We start from the raw sequence: 24223 nt of genomic DNA, 5'->3' as shown, positions 1-24223 counted from the left end.
ATGAAGCAGCATATAGACAGGGAAGTGAGAATGGTTTGCAAGGATAGAAAGTTATGGAGAGAGATAGGAAATAGGGTTGGTAGAAACTAGATTACGTGTATTTCCTTTTCTTTTCTCACACCTTTTATTTATTTAGCTTACTTTGTTTATACCTTTCTGTGTTTTCCATTACATTTTTATCCCCCAAGGGAATACCATAATATGTATGTATGTAGTGTGGTTTTCCTCTATATAGAAAAGGCTGGTTGACATTTTCAGTAAACTTAATTCCAGTTCAAAATCATCATGCTCATGGCATCTATGGCAGAATCGTGATAAGTTAATCACATTTCCCAGTTACCACTTGCTTTCTTCTGTTTCTCAGGTCAGTTGTACAGCATTGTCTCCTCACTCAGCAATGAGCATGTGCTGTCTGCAGGCTTTGATATCAATACGCCAGATAACCTCGGGAGGACCTGCCTCCATGCTGCTGCTTCTGGAGGGTGAGCAATAAATTTACTGTTAAGATGGTAAGACATTTCTCAGGACAAATCTGAAAGTTTGGATTCCCAGTCTCACCCGCTATCTTTAAATTAAGAGAAAGGGCAGTTAAATTATGTGGTTGACCATTTATGTCCAGTTGGGGGAAAATACTGTAGGTTTGGACAATATCCAGTTCTTGGAATACTGCTCTAGTCACATGATGTGTGGATGGTGGAGGTAATTCCCTGTGATCAAAGCAGATATTAGGCTAATCCTTGTTAACATGAAGTAATAGTTCTCTTTGCCCTTTGAACAGGTAAATTAATTTCCCCATGCTACATCATCTTCCGCTGTTACTGCAGCACACAGTAAAAGGCTAAGAAATGTGGCAGGCATCTGTCCCCATCCCCACCTTTCCCTTGTGGACTGGACATGACTAGTAAATGGAGGGCATCTATTGGGTTAACATCTTACCTATGGAACTGAGACAAATTCTCAGCCTGTCATTTCATCTGGAAAACCCCCACAATGTTATTCAAAGATATCTTCTTTATCCTTTGGGTTCTCCACAGGAATGTTGAATGTCTTAACTTGCTGTTGAGCAGCGGAGCTGATTTGAGGAGGAGAGATAAGTTTGGAAGGTAAATGTAGAACATTGTGTCTTTGAGACCCTGGGTGAGGAAGAAGTGTCCAAGATTAAAAGCCATGTGCTGGGCCACCTTGAGAATGAATTTGGAAGTATAAATGGTTCTGTTAAAATGTTACTGAGATTGAGGTCCACACTTGCATGTATTTTTCTGCCTGACTAACCCTCAGTGCTGTGCTTTTGGTAGTTGGATTGGGGGAGATTCTTCATAGTATGTTGCTTTTTAGTTTGCTGATGCAACACAGTAGTAGCAGCCATTGCAGCACGGGATGCAGTGTCTGCTTCGAAAAGTGGCAGGACCTGAATTTAAGCCCCACTTGGCTCATAATCTGACTGGATTCTGAATCTGTAAAATGGCATTTGTAGAAAAACCTTTAAAAGGTTGCTTTGAGAATAAAAGTATAAAATTGTGCAGTGCTTTTATTGTATTGGAGCAGTTTTAAAAACAGTGAAGATGATTCAGACTTCTCATTCCTTCAACTTATTAATAGGCTAGACTTGGTTGAGTAGGTGCCTCAATTTGGCCCTGTCCTCTTCTAGTCTGGATCAATTTGCTACATGTACTGCTGTTGGTGAACTGTTGTGACCTTCTTATATGTCAGAAAGCAACAGCGTCTAAAGCACTCTTTCCTGCTTTTTTTTACCCAGGACTCCTTTGCACTACGCAGCCGCGAATGGCAGCTATCAGTGTACGGTGACACTAGTCACTGCCGGAGCCAGTATTAATGAAGCTGACTGTAAAGGCTGCACCCCCTTACATTATGCTGCTGCTTCAGACACTTACAGGAGGTAGGGAGAAAAAAGAAGAGGGTATGTGGTACCCAGGCACAACTGATTTCAATTTTCTCATCAGAGAATCCTTCAGTGGAATTACCTTGTTTCCTGGCACCTGGATTTTAGGGTTGGGGAAACAGTTCAGCACAAAACCCTGACTGGAAACACTGTGAATCAAAGAATCAGTCTATAAGTTCTTACTGGGCTACTTAGGGTAAAGTACAGTAGGTCTTGAGTTTTCCATCTGGCTGAAGTATAATGCCTGTGGTATTGATAAAAATTATAATGTAATCTTAAAATTATAATAAGTTTGAGGTTGTCATAACTGTGCTTTCTGCTTTTAAAATAGACTTTAAACTTTCTATTTAAAAAAAGTTCAGCTTTGATTCTCATTATGTTTCCTGGAGCATATACATTATTTTAATGTCCATAAGCCTTTTCCCTGTATCCTAAGGGAGGTAGAAGCTGATGAATTATGTCTGCAAGTTAAGCTTCTGTCTCATTGCCTGGGATTTATTTCAGTCTCATTTGGGTACTGTTAATTTTTGGTGAATTAAGCTATTGTGGTCATCAGTCCTGGTTTATTATATATTATTATTTTTAACAAATTCTTATATGTGATTATTATAAAATAATTTTATAATACTAGGTTCTAAAATGCAGGGTTTTACTGGATAATATGCACACACAGTCTGTCTCTGCTGTATGTTGGCAAAACTAATCTAGGTTTCTGGCCTTGCAGAGCTGAGACTCATTCAGGAAACAGCCATGACACTGATGAAGAGCCACTGAAAGAGTCACGACTGAAGGAGGCCATCTTGTGAGTTGCTCATCCTAACTCTCTTTGCTATCTAGTTGAATAAACTTAAGTTGTCTCTTTTCTCCACATTACTTTTAATGCAACACAGTTGATTTTTTAAGGCTGCAAGCACAGTATTGGACATTGTTTTGAAGTTGCTTTGGAAACTTTTGGCCATCTGGTGACTATATATGTTAAAGTAACCTACCTTCCGCTTGTGTTAAATACGTCTGGAAAATGAGCTCTCCAAATGTTCTTTTGCTTTTCCTGCTTCAACTTACAAAACAGATTCTTTTTTATAAATGCACACACACACACACCTCAGTTTTTCTTGAATGGGTTTTTGTAAAGTGTCCAAGTATCAATTTGCTATAAAACAGGAGTTGAAAAGCAAAACATCTGCATTTTATATGTGATACAGTAATGATACAGGAGAAAACACAGAAATTTTTTTCCTGGGAGCTTCCTATGGAATACAGCTATTTTTCTTTTGTCAGGCTGTATGTTTCCTTATTATATGGATACAAGGAGGTACCTTCTTTACTGTGGCTTATGTAATGTGGTTGTATGATTTAGTGACCATAACCAAATCTGGATTTCTACAGAATATTTTAGAGCTTTTACATGCATCCGATTCCTGGGTTCATTTAATTATATTTATTCCAGTTGTTTAGAGTTCTTACTGGATAATGGTGCTGACCCCTCTCTCCGAGACAAGCAGGGATACACCGCTGTCCATTACGCAGCTGCCTATGGCAACCGACAGAACCTTGAGTTGGTAAGCTTGAACTGAAGCTTGAACAATTGGACTTTAAAAGTGAGGAAACGTCTATGGACACTTGAACTGTCATACTTTGGGCCCTAAACCTGTTTTTTTCTCTTTTGATTATTATATGGTTGATTTCTTGTAGGGCATTGAGAACTGTCCAGATTAGAGACAAGTGTATTCATGTTGAGATACAGAAATCAGAAATTGAGTGGCTAAATAAATTCTCAAGAGCTAGACAGTAATCTCCAAGAATGCAGGTAGACTCCTTTTTTTCCCAGTCAATCTCCAGGTAAGCGTTTAGCAGGATGATGGCACAAATTCTTAATACCTGGCAAATGAAGGATTGTTCCTATTAGGACCAGTGGATGTGAAGGGGATCTTGAGCTCCTCAGCTGTCTCTGTTGTGACTTGTATACATATAAGTCATAACAGAGGCAGCTGAGGAGCTCAAAATACATACATGTATACATACATGTTGTGACATGTATCAGCATAACATGGTTTCAGCATCATTATTGAAATACCCAGTCAGATACTTCCTATTGGAATTCCAACCAAATATGCTCAGGATTGTAAGTGTCCAAGAATCCCATATTTCTTCATCAATGAAGATGCAGCAGAAAATGAAGTGGGGTGAGAGAGAAAACACTGACCTTGGTGTTCAAATCACAAGGTCTGCATAACCAGATTTCACATTATTGTAAGATTGATTTTGTCATTTGAATTTTTTCACGTGAATAGAATAGCTTGTTTTATGTGTAAGCTTGAATGGAAAAATGCAGTTCAGGTTTTATTTAATTTTGGAGAGGTGTTTTTTTTTCTTCAATGAATAAGTAAATTAGAGTGATTGATACTGTACCATCCCAGTAACAGTCTCACAGATTTCACATACAGAATCAGTCTGGCATGTCCCCAACTTTCTTAGGATACATATGTATGAAGAATGGTTTAATAGCTTCACAGGCATTTTATGGAATACTAATAATGTTGTTAATTTTACAGTGCTGGGAGCAAGTAAAAAGAGAGACTGTGTTTATGTATGTGTGTATTGTGGCAGAGTGCTAGAAAGCATTTGGCCTGAGAGATCAGAAAAATCACACACCAGGCACTTCTATTAAAATAAATGTATTTACAGAAAGCTTCTTATTTAAACATATTTACAGGCTTGTGCACTCACAAGTGCTCAGAGAGGACTGGGAGGAAGGCAGATAGAAAGGAAACCGAAACTAACAAGCCCAGGCAAATACATTTCCAGGGCAATTAAAAGCTTTACCTAATATGGTCATCTTTTCACACCCAAAACTAAGGATACTTAAGTTTGACCTTCTGACTCTGCCAGAGTGATTTGTTACTATAGTAACTTAATGGCTTGCTCCTTGCAAAAAAAAACAAGGAAATGCCAACATGTATGTATACAGCCATTAAAATTAACAAGTATGATAGTGAAGGAACAAAAATGTAAGCAGAAGCACAGCTAAATATGGAGACCAAGAAAAGCAACAAAATACATAGCAATGTACACATATTTCTATTTAAAGCATACGTATAAAAGTCTTGAAAACTCCTTGAGATTAATCTGGTATGCACAATTCAGAATAGAAATTTGCTTTTCAACCATGTATTTTCCCATTGTTTGTATATTATAATCACAATTTTTAGCCCACTTTATCATACTTTCTTTCACTTGTTCCTGTTTCTTTTTTTTATTAATATTTTTATTGAAATTTTAAATACATAATTAAAAGTTAGAAATAGAAAAGGAAATGGAAATACAAAATTAAGAAAAAGAAAAGAAAAAGTATAGTAAAGTAATAGACCGAAAAAAGTATGAAAGATAAATAACTTCCAATCTATCTCTGGTCATAAAAACATAAGAATCTATCCTAAGTACTAGTTTTTCATAAAATATATAGAAATAATTCTTTTTCTAATATATCCTATTATATTTACAATCTAATCTTCAAATCCCCATGTAAACTTTGCCCCTCCTGCATTTCGTAAATAATCCAATAATGGTTTCCACTCTTTGAGATAATAACAAATTAAGTTTTCTTTCAACAAACAAGTCAATTTGTCATTTTCTGCCATGTCCATCAATTTTAACAACCATTCTTGTATCGTTGGTAAAATCTGAGTTTTCCAAAATTGTGCATAAAGAAGTCTTGCTGCGGTCAAGGTGCTTTTCTATTTGTAAATCCAATATCCCCAACAAAAATAATTCTGGCTTCAATGGTACCTGTATCTTTAATATACTGTGCATCAGCATATGTATTTGGGACCAAAATTTCTTTGCAACCTCGCACGTCCACCACATATGGTAAAACGACCCTTCTTGTTTATTACATTTCCAGCAAACATTGGAAACATTCCCATACATTTTAGAGAGATTTTGGGGGGTCATATACCAATGGAACATCATCTTATAAAAGTTTTCCTTGAGATTATAACAGAGGGTAAATTTCAACCCTTTAGAACTTGTAAGGTAAAGGTAAAGGTTTCCCTTGACATTAAGTCCAGTCGTGTCCGACTCTAGGGGGCGGTGCTCATCTCCGTTTCAAAGCTGAAGAGCCGGCGTTTGTCCGTAGACGCTTCCATGGTCATGTGGCCGGCATGACTAAATGGAACGCCATTACCTGCCCGCTGAAGCGGTACCTATTAATCTACTCACATTTGCATGTTTTCGAACTGCTAGGTTGGCAGGAGCTGGGACTAGCAACGGGAGCTCACCCCGTCACGCGGATTCGAACCGCCGACCTTCCAATCGGCAAGCTCAGCGGTTTAACCCGCAGCGCCACCGCGTCCCGCTTTAGAACTTGTACCTGTTTCAAATTTCAATAGAAGTCTATGCATTTTAGCAATTAAATGTTCATCATTTGTACATAATTCCATTTCAAACTCAGTTCAAAACCATAAATTCTTTTGTCTATTTTAAATCTTTCTAATAACTGTAATAAGAAAACCATTGGCAACTGTGTCCCTCTGCCATCGGTTCTTCTCTTGATTTTATTTTGTATTCCCGTTGACAAAATTCTAGTATCTCACAATAAGTTAGCCATTTGTGTTTGCCTATTATTTCTCATCTATAAAATGCTTCTTGTACTGAGAGCCACCAAGGTGTTTTTGGGCACCACATGGATTTGTATCCATTCCATATTCTCAGTACAGCATGTCAACCATAATAATTATTAAAACCCCATTAACCTTGACTTTGTTGTACCACAGATACCCATGCCACCCAAATCTCAGGTCATGTTCTTCTAACTCCAGAAGCCTTCTGTTTCTCAGCAGCACTCACTCTTTTATCCAAACCAAACAGCAAGCTGCAAAATAATATTTCAGATCAGATAAACCCAGTCCTCCTCTTTCCTTTGGATCCTGTACCATCTTATATTTAATTCATGTTTTTTTTTTCTCCTGCCACACAAATTTAGATATATCCTTTGGCCACTGTTTAAATGGTGCATCAGTTGTCAAAACAGGTATGTGTGGAACGAAAACATAATTATAGGCAAGTCGTTCATTTTTACCACAGAAATTCTCCCCAGTAATGACAATTGTATTTCTCCTATCTTAACATATATTTTTAACTTCATTCCATGTCTTAACATAATTATTTCAAAATAACGTACAATTCATATTTGTCATAGTGATACCCTGATACTTTACTTTCTTCTCAATCTTGAAACCCATTTGATTCATTGATTCTGTTTGATCTTCTATTTTCATATTTTTATTAACATCTTTGTCTTCCGTTTGTTGATTTAAAACCTGTTAATGCACCAGATTCTTTTAGTTTCCCGTTAATGTTTCAATTCCCTTTAAACGATCTTCCAAAACTAGCACCAAGTCATCTGCAAAAGCCCTTAACTAAAAAAATTTCTTTTTTGATCTTTACTGCCACAGTTCTCTCATCTTATATCTCTATTCAGTATTTCAAGAATCAAAATAAACAAAAGAGGAGATAGTTGGCATCCCTATCTTGTTCCTTTTTGTATCTCACAAGCCTTTATCAAAACTCTGTTAACAATTATTTGTGCTTTCTATGGATTATAAATTGATTTTACCCATTTTATAAAGTTCTCTTTGAAGTTTGTTTGTTTGTTTATTATCCTGCCTTTATTATTTTTACAAATAACTCAAAGCAGGAAACATACTTAATACTCCTTCTTCCTTCAACAACCCTGTGAGGTGAGTTGGGCTGAGAGAGAGAGGGACTGGCCCAAAGTCACCCAGTCGGTTTTTGTGCCTAAGGCGGGACTAGAACTCCAGTCTCCTGGATTCTAGCCTGGAGCCTTAACCACAGGACCAAACTGGTTCATATCTTCCAAAACTTTGAACAGGAAAGCCCAATTCAAATTGTCAAAGGCCTTCCCCGCATCTAAGAAAATCAGTGCAGCTTGTTTTTCATTATGTTGCTCCAAATATTCCAAAATGTCCAACCCATTTCTAAGATTGTCCTTTAACTGTCTTTTAGGTAAAAACCCACATTAATCCTCATGGATAAATGCTTGCAAAATTATTTTCAGTCTATCACCAGAATTGTTGTAAGCAACTTGTAGTCATTATTCAGTAATGATATCGGCCTGTAATTTCTTGTTAGTCAATTCTTGTCCCTCTTTAGGTATTAGTGCCTCTTTCCAACTCTCTGGCATCATTCTTCCCTGTAAGATAGAGTTCATCGTATTTTGTAAAAGCTCCTCAAAATATTTATAATAAGCTGATAATCTGTCTGCTCCAGGCACCTTTCCTGGTTTAATCTTTTTTATGGCTTCAGAAACTTCCCTTATTGTTACAGGTCCATTCATAATTTGTTTCTGTTCCTCTGTAATCCTCTGTAAATTTCGTTTCTTTATGTATTCATCTATTTTCTGTCACTTGCTTCATACAAGTTAGAATAATATCGATGAAATGCTTTTTGCATAGTCACAGTATCCGTTAATACAGTATATCCCTCTTGTAGTTACAGTTACAGTATCATTTTCTTTTCTTTTTGTAATTTATATGCCAACAATTCCCTGGTTTATCTGCAAACTTTTAAGTTTTTTTGCTTTACATAGTTTTTTTTAATTTCCATTTCTGTTAACATAGAAAACTGTTGTTGTATTCGTTGAGAAATACTTCTCTGGAAATTGCTTTAATTCTTCTTTTCTCTTTATCTTATCTAAAATAGCTTGTGTTTTTCCTTGCCTCTTCTTTTTAAGTGCACTATTATATTGTATGAAGTAACCTCTAATAAAAGCTTTACTTGCGTCCCAAACCATTCTTAAATCAGACCTTTGTTTAAATTATTTTCAAAAAATTATTTTTATTTACTTTTACAATCCTCCACTATTGCTTCTTTTGGAAAAAAAAATTCATTTAGTCTCCATCTAAAAGAGATGGATTTCCTTTTACAAACAAAACTCACAGGATTATGATCCGAAAATGTCTTTGGTAATACCTCTACTTTAGAAACCTTAGTAGCCAAATTCTTCAAAATCCATATCATATCTATTCTTGAAAAGGATCTACATGTTTCAGAAAAGTAGATGTACTCTCTTGAATTGCCATTTTTTTGTCTCCATATATCCACAAGCCCTAAATTGTCCATCAAATCAAAGTAGACTTTTGGTAATTTGCCTTGAGTGATTTTAATTTTTTTCTCAGAAGTTCTAACCAGTTGTGGGGAGATCATTCCATTCCAATCTCCCATCAAACACCAATTTTCATAAGAGAAACCTATTAGTCACTCCATAAGTACTTTATAGAACAGTACTTTATCCTCATTTGGGGCATAAATGCCCAAGTTCAGTATCTTTTTTTTTAATCCATTCAGTCATGTCCAATTCTCAGGGAATACCTGGACAAGTCCCTGCAGTTTTCTTGGCAAGGTTTTTCAGAAGTGGTTTGCCATTGTCTCCTTCCTAGGGCTGAGAGAAAGTGACTTAGTCACATGGAAATTAAATTCCACCTCAACAAATCTACCATGGTCATCAGTCAATACAAGTTCTGGTTTTAGCTGGGGATTTATATACTGTCTGCTGTCTTAAAGTAAAAATCACACCTTCCAATTTATCCCACTGAAATGGAATCTTCTTCTGTTTTAATCTATCAGTCAAAAAAGAATATTCTTTTCTCTTATGCAAGATTCTAATAGGAATTTCTTTAAGAATAATTATATCGGTATTATCAATCTTTAGTCATGTATTAAAATGCTGCTGCAAAATTTGATCTCTTCTTCCTACTAAGTACACCAAGACATCCCTTGGAACATTTTTTATTCTCAAAAATCTTGCATTTATTCTGTATACCTTATCCTTTTTTGCCTCTTTATCCTCCTCATTCCAATCCAAAAAATTTGCTAAAACTTTAATAACCTTTCCTCTAATATCTTCACCAGAATCCTCTGAAATTTCTCTAAAACTCAAACAAAATTCCTTCTCTCTCAGTTATACTAGTGCCAAATTATCTAGTTCTCTTTTCAGGTCTCTGTCCATAACTTTTGTCTTACTCTCCAGAATTTCCACTTTGTAATTCATTTGTTTTACATCTCCAAGCACTTGTTTTACAGAGTTTTCCATCTTCTTGACTTCTTCTTTCATCTCCTCTTTCATCTTTACAAGTCTTTCATCCATCCTTTCTTCAGAAGCTATCAGTTTAGTATCAAGTGATTCAGCTAACTTAATGGCCAATTCCTCAAACATTTTCTGAAGTAAATCTGGTGTAATTCCTCTCTCTGCAGGTTGCTTAATGATCCTCTCCTCCCTCCTACTATTTTGGCTGCTTTTCTGGTGGTTGGCATTGTAATACTGTAATCCAAAAGTAAAAGTGTCTCAATTACAAGAGAAAGAGTAAAAGGCAACCCCCCCATTTTTTTTTTCTGTTTTTGTCTTCCTGTGCCCTTAATACTTTCATCTCAAATGGCACTCTGTAGTTACAGACAGCATCACAATCTGTCTCATATTACCTTTATCTTTTGTTTTGTAAAATCCACCAATTGTCTACACTCTTTAATAATAAACAAAAAACATTCCCACGAAGGTCCGGTTCATTTGTCTATTTTAATTCCAATTTATTCAAAAGCACTTTCACCAAAAAAATAATCTTTAAAAAAAAAATTCCAACTATCCCCTTTATCCTTTTTAAACTTTCTTTCATCCACTCCTTGTTAAGCTTTTTGCCAAGTTTTTAAATCTTTAAAACCCTTTCCCTCGCTTTTTAGTTCAGAAAGAATGTTGGCTCACCAAGGAGAATTTGCTTATCCTGCCACTCAGAAAATCTCTCTTTAGCTGTAAATTAATTACATCCAAAAGTGTTTAAGAAAGTGAGGCTTGTGCGAACCTTAGGTCCATATACTGTAGGCTACATCACAGCTGTGAGCTTGATTGAAATCTTTCGACGCCCAGCTGCTCAACTCATGAGTCGATGGCAAAAACCTCAGTTCCTGCAGTCTACTCGTGAGGAGCAGCAGGCCAGAGTGCAAGTGGGCAATCTTGTGATCTTTCTTTTATCCAGAAAAACAGCACTGGCCAAAATTCGCTGTCTGGCTGCCGATCTCCTCTGCAATGCTGTCCCTGCTTCTTCAGGGATGTCTAGTCCACCATAGATCCTCACCCAGAAGCCCCAGTATAGATATTTGCAATGGAAAAACACTTCCTGCAGTTTGTATATGAAATATTATTTATTTATTCATTCATTCATTTCTAGGCAAAGATTAGTTTTTACAAGAAACGTTTTGTCTATTAAAATACCTTCAGAAAGATAGCAAAGTAATACATTTCTAATGTGCTACTGATGTACCCTGGGAACATGCTTTTGTGATCAGGAATTAAATTTTAGGTACTTAGAAAGAAGTTTATATTCTAGAGGTGACGGACTCGTCCCTGGGGGAGCTGGGGGTGTTGACGACCGACAGGAAGCTCTGGCATGGGCTGGTCCATGAAGTCACGAAGAGTCGGAAGCGACTAAACGAATAAACAACAAAGAAAGAAGTTTATTGTGGTCAGAAGCTTTGTACCTTGCTCCTAAATTAAAAACTTATCTTGCTGTTGTCCTACTTCATATTCTGTTAACAATAATTATTGTGATTTTCTGGAACATGTAACTCCTAGATTAGGGAAGTGATATAGGTTCCCTAGTTATTGTTGTCAGGGGTTCTAAGAGCTAGATTGTTGAAGCATTTGTATGATTGGAATTAGATACCAATTTTTTTCATTTCAGCTCCTGGAAATGTCGTTTAACTGCCTGGACGATGTGGAAAGCACCATTCCAGTCAGCCCTTTGCACTTAGCTGTAAGTCTCATTATTACAAAACCATACTGAGTACAGTTGGGAGTGATTACCATTTGAATGCCAGTGTTACATTTGTTGCGGTGAGGTATGCGGACCTAAACTGTAGGTCTGCATCAGTACATTAAGTCCCTCTTGATACTGTAGTTTCCCGATATCAATCTGTCTGTTGGTGTGCTTTCAGGCCTATAATGGTCACTGTGAAGCCCTGAAGACACTTGCCGAAACCCTGGTGAACCTGGATGTACGGGACCACAAAGGGCGGACGGCTTTGTATCTTGCCACGGAGAGGGGCTCTACAGAATGTGTGGAGGTACTCACCAGCCATGGTGCTTCTGCTCTTGTGAAGGAGAAAAAGAAGAAATGGACACCCCTCCATGCTGCTGGTACGAGCGTGCCTTATTCCCTGTTGAGATGCTGGGTTTCTTTCTCTTGGTTGCTCTTGCAAACAGACTTTAGGCACTCACTGGGTCTATACAGAAATGGCAATTATTAAGAAGCAGGAAATCCTGTGCATTATATCCTCCTTTTATTTCTTTCAGCTGCCTATGGGAACACAGATTCCCTACATCTTCTCATTGACAGTGGGGAGAGAGTCGACATCACTGATGTCATGGACATCCATGGACAGTAAGTTTCCTCCTGTTTATGCACCTGTTTATTTGGCCTAGATGTCATTCTTATTCCAGTGGTGAGCAGGAATGGACTTGTTCCTCACAAATTCCAGTCTGCTGTACAAATGATCAGAAGCAGGGCTGCATGTACTGCTAGCTGGGCTGTGAATGTCTCTAGGCAGTAAGGGGCTGGATTTGGGAGAGCCAGCTGAAACCCAGTGCAGACAACAGAGAGTTCTTACTCATTTGAGAGTGGGCTTCAAAGTTGAGGAGAAATAAGTGAAATATGTGCCCCCTTAAAGACCTGGTTTGCAGTTTGGAGGTCTTCCTAGATCCAGCATTGAAGTTGGGGAGTCAAGTAACATCATTGAAAAGGATGGTTTTTTTAATACAACTTGGGGCAGAGAGGGGAATAGATCTACATGCTGCTATAGACTACTCCTCCCATTCTTGAATTGTTTTAGATTCTTTTGCCACTTGGACTTTTTTATTTTTTACTCTTATTTATATTATTTATTACTGTAATTTTATACTGTATATTTTATTCATCGTATGATTGTTGTTTTAATTGATTATTGTAAACCGCCCAGAGTCCCCCGATGGGAGATGGGTGGGGACAAATTGGATGGATGGATGGATGGGAGAGGGGAGACAGGTGGCTTGGTGATATGTGAGCAATGCCTCCATGTTGAAACAATTTCACGGCTTGCCTCCAATGCCTAATTCAAGGTTCCTGCAAGGGTGTATAAAGTCTTACGTGGCTGAAGACCAAACAACTGACACAGCTGCCTGTCACAGGGACATCAGATCTCTAGAATAAATTTTGCTTTCTCCATGATTGGGCCCATGCTGTGGCACAATCTGTTAGCAGAGTTGAAGCCAGCCTTCTTCATTTTACAGTTTAAGAAGGAGCTCAAAATGTACTTGTTTGTATGGGTCTGTTAATAATAATGTTAATAGTTTTAGTGAGTGTAATGTTCTAATTGTTTTAAAATGTGCTGCTTTGCTATTTTAATTATTTTCATGGTCTATTTTAATTGTATTTCGCCAAAGGAGTTGATGGCATACAAATATTCTGAATAAATTAAAATCTTTCTTATTTACTTGCTTAGAGACTGTCACAGTCAGGGTTGATTCCTAGCAATTTACAATAGAATTACAAACAGAACATCATTAAAAACCAAAATATAGCTCTACGGAAACCTGGCCCCAATCCCAACTCCAAATTGCAGCAATTAAGCCTCAAAGGCCTTACAGGAGAGTTTGATTTTTACAGCCTTTCAAAGAGATTCAAGGGATATGCTAAACTAAACAACTTGGAGCACCATAGGAGTACTAGAAAAATGACCAAATGGAATATTTAGCTTCCTGAAAGTCTCAGTCATGTTCAGGGAAGAATAACTTTTTGTGAACATACATGTTAAATAATATGAGCAGATGATGGAGATAATCTTAAAACATATCCTTCTATCTAATCCAGAAGAAGGTGTCCTAGTAAATTCAAATATACACACTTGTTTTATTTGAGTAATTTTTAGAGTTTGGGGGTTCATTCTGCTGATCACCATTTTTCATGCAAAACCCTTACCTTCTGCTTGCTATCTATAGTGAAAAAAATCACTAGAAGTGAGAACCCAACTTGTTTCTTTGGAAGAAGATGCACTGAAATAAGCTTTCTTTTCTTTTTTTTGATGCAAAGCTATGGCTAGAAGCTTTCTCATTATATTTCATCCAAATAGTTTTGCCATTTCTGCTACTTTTTCTTCTTTTCTAAAATTGCCAATAGCAACTAGAGGCTCTTATTCTATTTCACCTTGATTTTCTACATGACACCTGAACAGGAATGCAGAATTTAAATTTGTACAATTGTTACAATTTTTAATGTGACTACTAAGTATATGGAGAGTAACCATTATCAATAGCACTTAATTGCATTTGAATCAGAATTAAATAAATGAATTCAAATTTAGTTTAGTCCTCTCGCCACTCATTTTTTGGATTGCCATTCCTGGCACGACACTTGGCAGCCCTCAGATTTTAAAAAAAAGTATGCTCTTAATATTATTTTCCAGCCCTTGAAAATAATCAGAACAGATTAATAAAACTGTATTTGTTTTGTAGAACCTTGCTTGGAATTAAAGACTCTGTACTTTCGAATGTCCCTCTTATTTTAACAACTGGGGTACTCTCTATCCATTCTGCCCTTCCATAAAGATAGATTTCATTTTCTAAATTAAGGAGCCAAATTATTAATCAAATCAGTAGGTGCCTGACCTATTCTTGATTTTCTCACAGGACCCCACTGATGTTGGCAATCATGAATGGCCATGTAGATTGTGTCCACCTCTTACTAGAGAAGGGATCCACAGTGGATGCAGCAGACAGAAGAGGCAGGACTGCACTGCACCGGGGGGTAAGTGGAAGAATTGTTTCTGGAGTCTTAGGTTACTAAATTATCTTTATACTGAATTGGTTGAACAGGATCTTGAAATAGTCTTGTAATTAATGATGTGGAAAATTAGATATTTAAGCATTCCACACTTTCAGCCAATCAGAGCATAGTGGGCAGGTCACTATATGTTCCTCATCTTTGATTAGTCACACTTGCCTTTTATTCCAGAGTGTGTGCTTGGAATTTGCTAAACAGGTAGTCCTCACTTACTGACCATTCATTCAGCGACCGTTCAAAGTTACAACAGTGCTGGAAAAAAAACTTTACTGAAAAAATAACTTTATGGCCCATTTATGACCTTTGCAGCATCCCTCAATCCATGATCACCATTACAGTCAGTACGCATTGTCCTGTGCCTGACCTGTATGTTTTTCTCCCCCCTCCCATGCAGACCAGAGAGATTGGAGAGAAATTTCTTTCTCTTGAAACAGATTTCAAGAGAGTAAGCTGTTTGCTCTTCTACACATCGATCACAATGCGATCGTAGCGGCAGCCCAGGGCAAACAGCTTAAGTACTGTCTTGAAATCCCTTTCTCTCCAATCTCCAAAGGGGAGGTTGCCTACAGAAATTGCTTGCCCGCCCCCCCCCCCCGGCCCCCCAAGTGAAGATATTGAAGGCAAAGGGATTTCAACAGAGTGAGCTGGTTGTGTAGTGCACCTGTGGCTCCCAGCCTTACATTGTGGCACAATTGCGTTGCTTTCGATGTGTACAAGACAGTAAGCAGGCACTCGAGCGTTCCAAAGGGCAAGGGAGCGGTTAGGAGGCAGACAAAAGCCAAAGGTGTGAAACTGAGTAGTCTTGTCTCTTTCCAGCCAGAAAGCACATTTGCAGTCATGTGATTTCCCACTTAGCTACGGCTTCACTTAGTGGTGGAGTTGCCGGTCCCAATTAGGGTCGTTAAGCAAGGACTGCTGTATGAATATTGTTGTGGACTTGCGCGTGCTGGAAAGGAATGTTTAGGCGAAAGAGATGCTAGTTACACAGAATCAGTCCTAATAGGAAAAAGAAGATAAAGGTTGGTTATAATCCAAGATTTATTATTATTATTACGTGTCACTCAGATTGTTAGTGAATAAAGAGAATATTTTAAGTGCCTGTTTTGTAAGTCTTATTTCCACTTGAGGTGGACACTTCTTATTGCTTGCTGTTAATTTTTGTAGGCTGTTACTGGCTGTGAAGACTGCCTTGCAGCACTGCTGGACCATGATGCCTTTGTATTGTGTCGGGATTTCAAGGGCCGGACCCCGATCCATTTTGCCTCGGTGTGTGGGCATTCTGAAATCCTGAGGACCTTGCTGCAGGCAGCGCTCTCTACTGACCCTCTGGACTCCGTAGTGGACTATAGTGGCTACTCACCAATGCACTGGGCTTCTTACAGTGGTAAGAAAACAGAAATCCATTCATACTTCCCTTTGTTTTTTTCTTGTGGCAGGGAGAGTCTATCCAAATTTCTGTCTAGTTAGATCACTGCTACAACATTGAGCAAGGTTCGTTGTTATAATCTGACATGGTGGTTGCAGATTGTGATGGCTAAAACAATGGGTTTTCAACAATTTTATGCCGTCTGTTTTCCTCAAAGATGATTATGTTTCCAGCAGATTCAGTGTCTCAGTAGATTGTCGGAGTTTCTAGCAAACAGTGTAGGACAGACCTTCCCTTTTCCAACTCATACGTCAAGATGCTTTAGACTAGTAGTGGCGAATTTCTTATGGCTGGGGAATGCAGTTTAATTTCATTGGAATCCCAGGTGCCGTGGGATCTATGGCTGTAGGAGATCACCAGTGTAGATGGTGTCAGCATTTTCTGCTTACAGGGGGGATTTTGATGGGCGAAATAGATGCTTTGCAGTTCCTAAGCCTTCCAAAAATACTTCAAATCTGCTCACAGGCCCAAAAGAAATGCTGTGGGCCACATGTGGCTGATGGGACAGCCCCTTGTTCTAGATTATATCTTGGTCATACTGGCTGTAGTTGATGAAAGTTGAAGCCTTACCATTTCTCTTCAGCATACTAATCTTTTCAGCTGTTACAGTGCAGGAGAATTCAGTAGTGGTAGGTAGCTGTCTTCCAGGCAAGCATATCTGCTATCATTGATCTTTTCATTGTGGATCATCTGATTAGCATCTTAGGAAACTCTGTGGGTTCTTTGAAAACACAACTTAAAATTCTTGTGAGGGAATAGCAGAAGTCATTTCTGGGAAGTACAAGAACAGAAGCTTTATTTTTTGCATTAAATCACAGGATTGATATATTGATTTTGATTTAATTTGTATTTCCATATTTCAATCCAGAAGAATTTTCTTGCTCTGGAGTACTGTTCTGAAAGGTATTTCACCTTTTGAAACTGAACTTTTCTTTGTCATGGTTTGCATATCATGTTAAAGCAGAAATCCTGTCTTAATCTAGAAGGTGAAAAAATGGCATGCTGCTGACCCCCAACCCTATCTTATGTGAACAAGCCCAACAACATAGATTTCTGCATTTAAGTGTAGCTTAAATAAACCCACAGCTATGGCCAGATGCTTGCAAACAAGCCAGGATTCATAATGCTAAACTTCAATTTAAATCTGACTTCTAATCCTGTCTTGTTTGGAAGCACTTCACCATAATTCTGAGTTGAACTGGGTAGAAGTGTCAAATTCCTGATTATTGTAATGCTTAGATGAAAGAAGGAACAATGCTGCAGGGAAGGGTCTGTGTGTTGGGTGCATGTCTTGCGTTCATGCTTGAATTTATTAAGCCAAGTTTTTTTGCCTGTTACAACGTGTAAACACTGGCTGTGTTACAGACTGACTTATTTATATCAAGATTCAGAAAAGTGTGGCTATTAATTTCCAATTTCAGCCTGTTTTGAAGCTCTCTGAACATCTGAAAGATTTAAAAAAACAGCTCATACAAAGACATCCATGATTTTGCCTATAAAAATGCCATGAGGTTAGATGGCGATCTAATAAAGTCTCTTCTCCTTTTGCAGGGCATGAAGATTGTCTTGAATTGTTACTTGAACACAATCCATTTGCATACCTAGAAGGAAACCCCTTTACTCCATTGCACTGTGCAGTGTAAGTCTTGGTAGACCCTTGAGATTAGGTATATGTTTATGCAAATGCATTAGGATCAGCCATAGTAAGCAAAGCTAGATGTGGATTTTGCTTTTCAGTGAGAATTTGAAACTGTCTCTCAAAGCTGCATTTCTGCTCTGGATAATCCTTATGACAGGAATTAGCGATTGAATTCCCAGAATCACCAGTGTATATCTAGAGCCTCCCTTGGTGCCTCACCTGACTTTTAAGTTTTTAAGATTTTATAAAATTATAAATAATAATAAATGACAGAATGAGTGCTGCAAAGCAAAATGCCAGCTTCCAGTATCAGCTCTCTTCCCAAGAGTACCTCTGGGCCTCAAATGGACTTTATTGGAAGTCTTAAAAAAAAAAAAAGGCTATTATATGCAGCCCATACCTATCACGAGAAATGCATTTGGCCAGAAAAGAAGACAAAGATAAGGGAACAATTTACCACTTTGCTTTCTAGTAAATAAGGCATTTCTTACCTGCTGTGATAGCCATACTATGTTTTCTGTAATTTTTGATTCTATAGAAATAATAGCTGCATTTCCCAACCTGGGTCTCCATATGCTCTTGGCTACAGTTCCAGTCATCAGTAGCTAGCATAGTTAGGAGTTGGAAATTGTAGCCCAACAACATCTAGGGACCCAGGATTAGGAAGAAATATTCTGGAACATACAACTCAGCTATGGAGTGCTTGTTTCACATTACTAGCAAAACAGTAACATTTTTTTTTCTTCCCAAGACCTACAAATTCAACAAAGAGTTTCGGCAGGACTGAATAGCAGACTTCTTTGCTGACTTACACTTTAGCTTTTACTTATTTTTTCCACCCAAAAAGAGAGTAGATAGCAGGACATTAAAGTTGGTTTTAGTGGTGGGGAGTTTTCTTGAAAGAACTGTTGTCCAAAATTTGGAGTATTTTAACTGGTAGGAATTGAGTTTTCCTCATCTGTTTTGGACCTCTGAAACGCAGACTCAGTAGACAGGTCTTGAAATGCTTTTGTACCAGTGTGTCACCCTGAAATAAATAAAACCAACCCATGCTAACTTACTTATTTGCTTCTCACACTTCATTTCTTCTCCAGAATTAACAACCAGGATGGCACTGCTGAGATGCTTGTTGAAGCATTGGGTGCCAAGATTGTTAATAGCAGAGATGCCAAAGGAAGGTGAGTGACTGTGTCTTCCTGTTGGTTGCTTTTGGTGGACACACTAGTTAAGCTACTCCCTCCTGGAATTCATTAGGTATCATTGATCAGGCTATGATTTGAATGGGAGGCATCCCTTCAAGTTATAGAGACTAAAGGAATTTAGCAACATGGATTTTGGACTCCTACTCTTACAGTTTCTGTCTTACGTAGTGCAGAAACCTAGGGACCATTCCATGAAGTTGGATGATACAAGATTCAAGACAGCTTAAATCTGGTTGGCCACTGTGTGCATCAAATGCTAATTTGATGATAGCTTGATAGTAGAGAGCCAGTTTGGTCAAGTGGTTAAGGCTCCAGGCTAGAAACCGGGAGACTGTGTGTTCCAGTCCCGCCTTGGGCATGAAAGCTGGTGGGGTGACCTTGGGCCAGTCCCTCTCTCTCAGCCCAACTCACCTCACAGGGTGGTGGTTGTGGGGAAAACTGGAGGAAGGAGTATTAGGTATGTCCGCCGCCTTGAGTTATTTATAAAAATAATAAAGGCAGGATAAAAAAATCAGGAAAAAAAACAGCTGGACAAAAGATTTTGACCTGATCCACTCTAGGGATTCTTATATGTGTGTGGCAGAGGTCCATAGCTTTTTCCAGGCTTGGACATGCTCCTAAAATCCTGTGTGATTGCCTTGATACTCCCCTAATCTGTTAAAATCTTACATGTTGGGGGTCAGGTAATTATTGGGTATCCAGCAACTATTGGTGCTAATCTTTTGTAAAAGGACCTATATTCAAGTTCACCATCAGTTTAAGACGTGTGTGTGTGTGTGTGTTATAGGAAATACATGTCTGCTGTCAGTAACTATAGTAATCAATAGTAAACAAATCATGTAATACCATTTATTCTTATCCTTTTTTTCCTGCCTCTTTAACCAATATTCAATTAAGTGTCATTAAGGTGTGGCAATTTAGAGTGTGATAGTTCAGAACATTGTCAGGTGTTCAGTAAATATGAAGAAAAAAACTTTCATTGAGTTAATCACTTTTGTTGAGTTAATCCCTTTTTATAGATCATATACTTAACGTAGAAGCATACTTAATTTTTAACTTTTATCCATTGATTTATTAATATGGGACATTCCAAGGAGGAGTCATTTTATTGATCACTTACAGCAGAGTATAACTTCATCAGATTTGTGTGGCTATCTTTTGTGCAGCACTTAGAATGACAATGTTTTCATAGTGATTGAAGGGGAAGTGGTGTTTTCCCAATGATAAAATGATGCTATTTGAGAAACTGCACTGAGAAACTATGGTATCCCTGTGAGAGAAGAACTCCCTAGAACAAAGATGGCAGGATCCTTATGGATGAGAGAATATTATACTCTTAAGCCAACCAACAATATTTTGAAAACAATGCTACGTAATTTACAATTCTGCATCTAAAAATGGAGTTGTTTTTGAAAGCATGACAAGTCCATATTTTCATTTTTTCCAGGACCCCCCTTCACGCTGCTGCCTTTGCAGACAACATCCATGGTTTACAATTGCTTTTGCAACACCAGGCTGAGGTAGATGGAACTGACCAACTGGGGCGGACCCCTCTTATGATGGCTGCTGAAAATGGCCAGACAGCAGCAGTTGGTAAGTGGTACTTCTTCTGTATTTATGCTTTTCTCTTTTTTGTAACCATCCTATTCCGTTCTTTCCCTGAGATCAGGTTAAGGGAGAGCCCATAAAAATACTAGATACGGATCTCTGAAGTATTCTCTTGGCCCAACATAGATCTGATACTGTCTGGTTCAGTTTCTTGCCAAGCTGATTTCTGTTAGATGTTTGACTAATTGTTTTATGAAGATGTAGATACTTTGTTGTTTTCTGAGATAGCTTTCTATAGTTATTTTCAAATTACTTTTTCCTTCTTAATCTGTTTAGGTGTCTTCTTCTGCCTACCATCATCCCTAGGGAGGAACTAGGAGCAATACTTGGGCTCATGCGAGCACTTCCATGAATTTTGCATGATATTTTTTTGATGAGATCAATATTTTTTTCTTCCATCATCCAGAAATAGCAACAACATGCTGCTTTCCACCAACATTTCTGACATAATGTAGATTGTTTCACCCTGCCTCACTGTAGGCCCAAGCCTGCCTTGGCCTGTGAAGGGAAGTGACAAGCCCAATTGGGAGGGTTTCTGGTTATTTGAGTGCAGGATTCCTTCTGACCTAGAGGATGGTTGAGAGCAGAAGAGCTACTGCTGCTTAATATCTGCTCCTAGTTATCCTTGAGGAATCTCTAAACTATCCCCTTGCAATTCTTGGGTCAATATATTCCATTTAGAGGCAGTTACTAGTGGCCTGATTATGCAAATCATTCAGACAGCTAGACTGATTACAAGCATACAACCATCGTGAAGCCATCCGCCATCACATTTGGTTAAATTTCATTTGAGGGTGAAGTTTTGTCCAATAAAAAGATAAGAGGAAAAGGAAATATCAGAAGCTAGTGCACTGGCTCTCTGTATCCTGATAAGAAAGTCATTTTGTGACAGCAGAAAGAAAGGGCCTATAGCACTAGCTTTGTTTAACTACAGTTCCCTTGCTTTCTGGATAACCGTTTTCTGCCTTGATGCTGGAACTCTGAAATGTCTTCTCCAACTTTGTTCACCTTCTGGCAAAACCCATATTATTTCAGAAGAGGACAGTGACATCACTGTAGTGGTATAGAAGGTTTTTGTCTTGATTGTTGGATTCAGGTGTTCTGCTTATTTGATTTTTCTCATTTGCCATTTTAAAGTTGGAAGTTGGCTTGTATGACTTTGGGGTGAATGGCTGTATAAGATAATTTTAAACAAAAGTAGGTGCTATCTCTCATGTTGCATCTCCACACGTTTTCAGAGTTCCTGCTGTACAGAGCAAAAGCAGATTTAACTGTGCTGGATGTCAACAAGAACACAGCTCTTCACCTGGCCTGCAGTAAGGTATGGTGTCCAAAAGTGGGACCTCTAAAGTAGATTTTTGGAGACTGTCTTCTGTAGAGTTTTAAGATGTAATGATGAAAGCAATGCCAGATATGATTAACTCACTCTATTTCCAAATAATGAGTCCATACATGGATTTTTATTGGGAAGAAGAAATGTGGGCTTCTCTCTATCTATATCTATATATCTATATGATCTTTTTTAATGTTTATTAAGAATTTTACATAAAAGACAAATCTAAAGAAAAAGGAAGGAACTAAAGTTAAGATCACTTTGGTCTAGTGGTTAAGGCGCTGGGCTAGAAACCAGGAATCTTTGAGTTTTAATCCCGCCTTAGCCAGTAAAAGCCGGCTGGGTGACCTTGGGCTGGCCAGTCTCTCTCAGCCCAACTCATCTCACAGGGTTGTTTTTGTGGGGAAAATAGGAGGAAGGAGTATTAGGTATGTTCATTGCCTTGAGTTATTTATAAAAATAATAAAGGTGGGATAAAAATTAAATAAATAAATAAAATAAAATAAGAAATATAATGAATTAATTTTTTCAGGTAATTTTATTAAAGTTTATAACTGCAATAGTACAAAATTAATACAAACTAAAAAGAAAGGTAGAAAAATAGAAACAGTAAAAGGTGCAATGGGAAAAGAAAAAAAGAAAAGACATAAAAAAAAAAGTAAGAATATAGTAAAGAAGAAGGAAAGAAATAAGTTACTTCCAACCTTCATCACAACACGTATAAACAATTTTAGTAACTTTTCACCTCCTCTTAAATTATAACAAATGATCTCTTCTTCCCATAATCCATTTCTTAACTATAAACAAATCCATAAAGCATTGTCATTTCAGTCCTGATGTCAGCAAAAGTCCATTAATAGTTACCAGAAATAACAACATATCTATAACCTTGATTAAATAAACAAGCATCTTAATCTTTAGTACATTCAAATAATGTTGTAGAACTTGATTTCATTTCTTCTTTATCTCTTCTCATGAGATTCTTCAAAGCTTTAACAAATCTCTTTTGTAAGTCCAATATAGGAAAATTATCCAGGTCACTCTCTTAGTTTATTGTTTGTATGTCCCTTTTAATTATTAAGACATCAGCCGGTTTCTTTTGTATGTCCAGTTTAACATCTTTTTCCATGTCATTCTTGTAGCCTGTCATTTGTAAATCCACTTTCAAGTCAGTCTCTGTCTTGTCAGCTAAAACTTGTTCCTCTTCCAGAACATCTTTTAGACACAGTCTATCCATAGATGTAGATAGCACTGTTGACATTGTTAATATTAACTTCTGACTCCATTTTTCAAAAGTGGCCTTCAATATTTCCAGTGTTAGAATATTTTGTGCCATTCTGTAGCTTTTAGTCAAGTTTATGTATTCTTTAACTGAAATCTTTAGTTCCCTCTAGTGTCCAGTTTTTAAAATCTTAATATTTTTTTTAAATTCAAAACAATTCAACTTTCCCATGGGAAAGATTCTTTATAATTAATTCCAAAATCTTATTTCAAATTTATCTGGACCCTTAATCTGTTTATAACTTTCTAAAATCAAAGTCTAAATTAGCTTTTTGCTTTTTATTTCAATTTTTTTTAAGTTCTTAAGGTTGTAGTTAAAATTTTCTTTTATTAAGGATTGAAGGCAGACTCACCTGGTATTTTCAGACTTGTCACTCCAAAGGTATCTAATAGCTGAAAAGTAGTTAATAAGCAATTTTCCGAATTAGAAGAGGAAGTATGCAAATTTAGCGTCCTTTTAAACGTGCCAACCATGGTTTGAGGAAGATGGCTATTCCCTCATCTCCCAATGCTCAAAACCCACCAGAGACTGCTGTCTTGTGGTTTCCTCGCAAGGAGCAACTGTCTGGAGCAATTGTGGGCAATTTCCCATCCTCTCTGTCTGGATTGGTTTGAAGAGCCGGTCTATTCACCAGCTCTTTGTTCTTCACCATGGTCGTCAACTCCACTTTTCAGGGAGCCATCTTCAGTCCACCATTGCTTCCTCCAGAAATATAAGGGAAAGAAAGAAACTAAAGTTATGAAATATAATGATTTCTGACCTTCTTTTCAACAGATAATCATAATCCCTCTTCCCTCTTAGATATTATACAAGTCCGTTCAGCCCTCATTTAATCCACATCTATTTTAATCTTCAGACCTATCAATCATCATATATTTTTCTTCTTTCAGCAAAAGGTCCATATAAAGTTTCTAGTCTTTCTAAAAAGTTATATGGAAATGATTTTGTTGGT

At 37.6% G+C, this 24223-nt stretch overlaps 1 protein-coding gene and 2 long non-coding RNA genes across 3 annotated transcripts in view; 1 reads left to right on the top strand and 2 right to left on the bottom strand.

Moving 5' to 3' along the window:
- The window catches only part of LOC134490564 (uncharacterized), a 259536-nt gene that overhangs the window by 185772 nt on the left and 49541 nt on the right, over positions 1–24223 (bottom strand). The window lies entirely within an intron of this gene.
- Positions 1–24223, top strand: part of ANKRD52 (ankyrin repeat domain 52) — an 81526-nt gene that overhangs the window by 49463 nt on the left and 7840 nt on the right. Inside the window, exons 12-25 of the mRNA XM_063293663.1 lie at positions 365–482; positions 1035–1103; positions 1757–1897; positions 2625–2702; positions 3348–3459; positions 11650–11721; positions 11903–12104; positions 12261–12348; positions 14628–14745; positions 15946–16165; positions 17759–17846; positions 18941–19024; positions 20496–20641; positions 21895–21977. Coding sequence (XP_063149733.1) covers positions 365–482; positions 1035–1103; positions 1757–1897; positions 2625–2702; positions 3348–3459; positions 11650–11721; positions 11903–12104; positions 12261–12348; positions 14628–14745; positions 15946–16165; positions 17759–17846; positions 18941–19024; positions 20496–20641; positions 21895–21977 — 1619 coding nt within the window. The remainder of the gene's footprint in view (positions 1–364; positions 483–1034; positions 1104–1756; positions 1898–2624; positions 2703–3347; positions 3460–11649; positions 11722–11902; positions 12105–12260; positions 12349–14627; positions 14746–15945; positions 16166–17758; positions 17847–18940; positions 19025–20495; positions 20642–21894; positions 21978–24223) is intronic.
- On the bottom strand, positions 15802–23970 carry LOC134490548 (uncharacterized). The gene is made up of 2 exons (XR_010067219.1): positions 23624–23970; positions 15802–16928 (listed from the first exon to the last, which is right to left on the bottom strand). It is a non-coding gene; the product is annotated as an uncharacterized LOC134490548 (long non-coding RNA).

Source organism: Candoia aspera, chromosome 2 (assembly GCF_035149785.1).
Source record: "Candoia aspera isolate rCanAsp1 chromosome 2, rCanAsp1.hap2, whole genome shotgun sequence".
NCBI classification, from domain to species: Eukaryota; Metazoa; Chordata; class Lepidosauria; order Squamata; family Boidae; genus Candoia; species Candoia aspera.
Note: the sequence above shows the minus strand (reverse complement) of the source record. Positions and strands in the feature narration are given on the sequence as shown.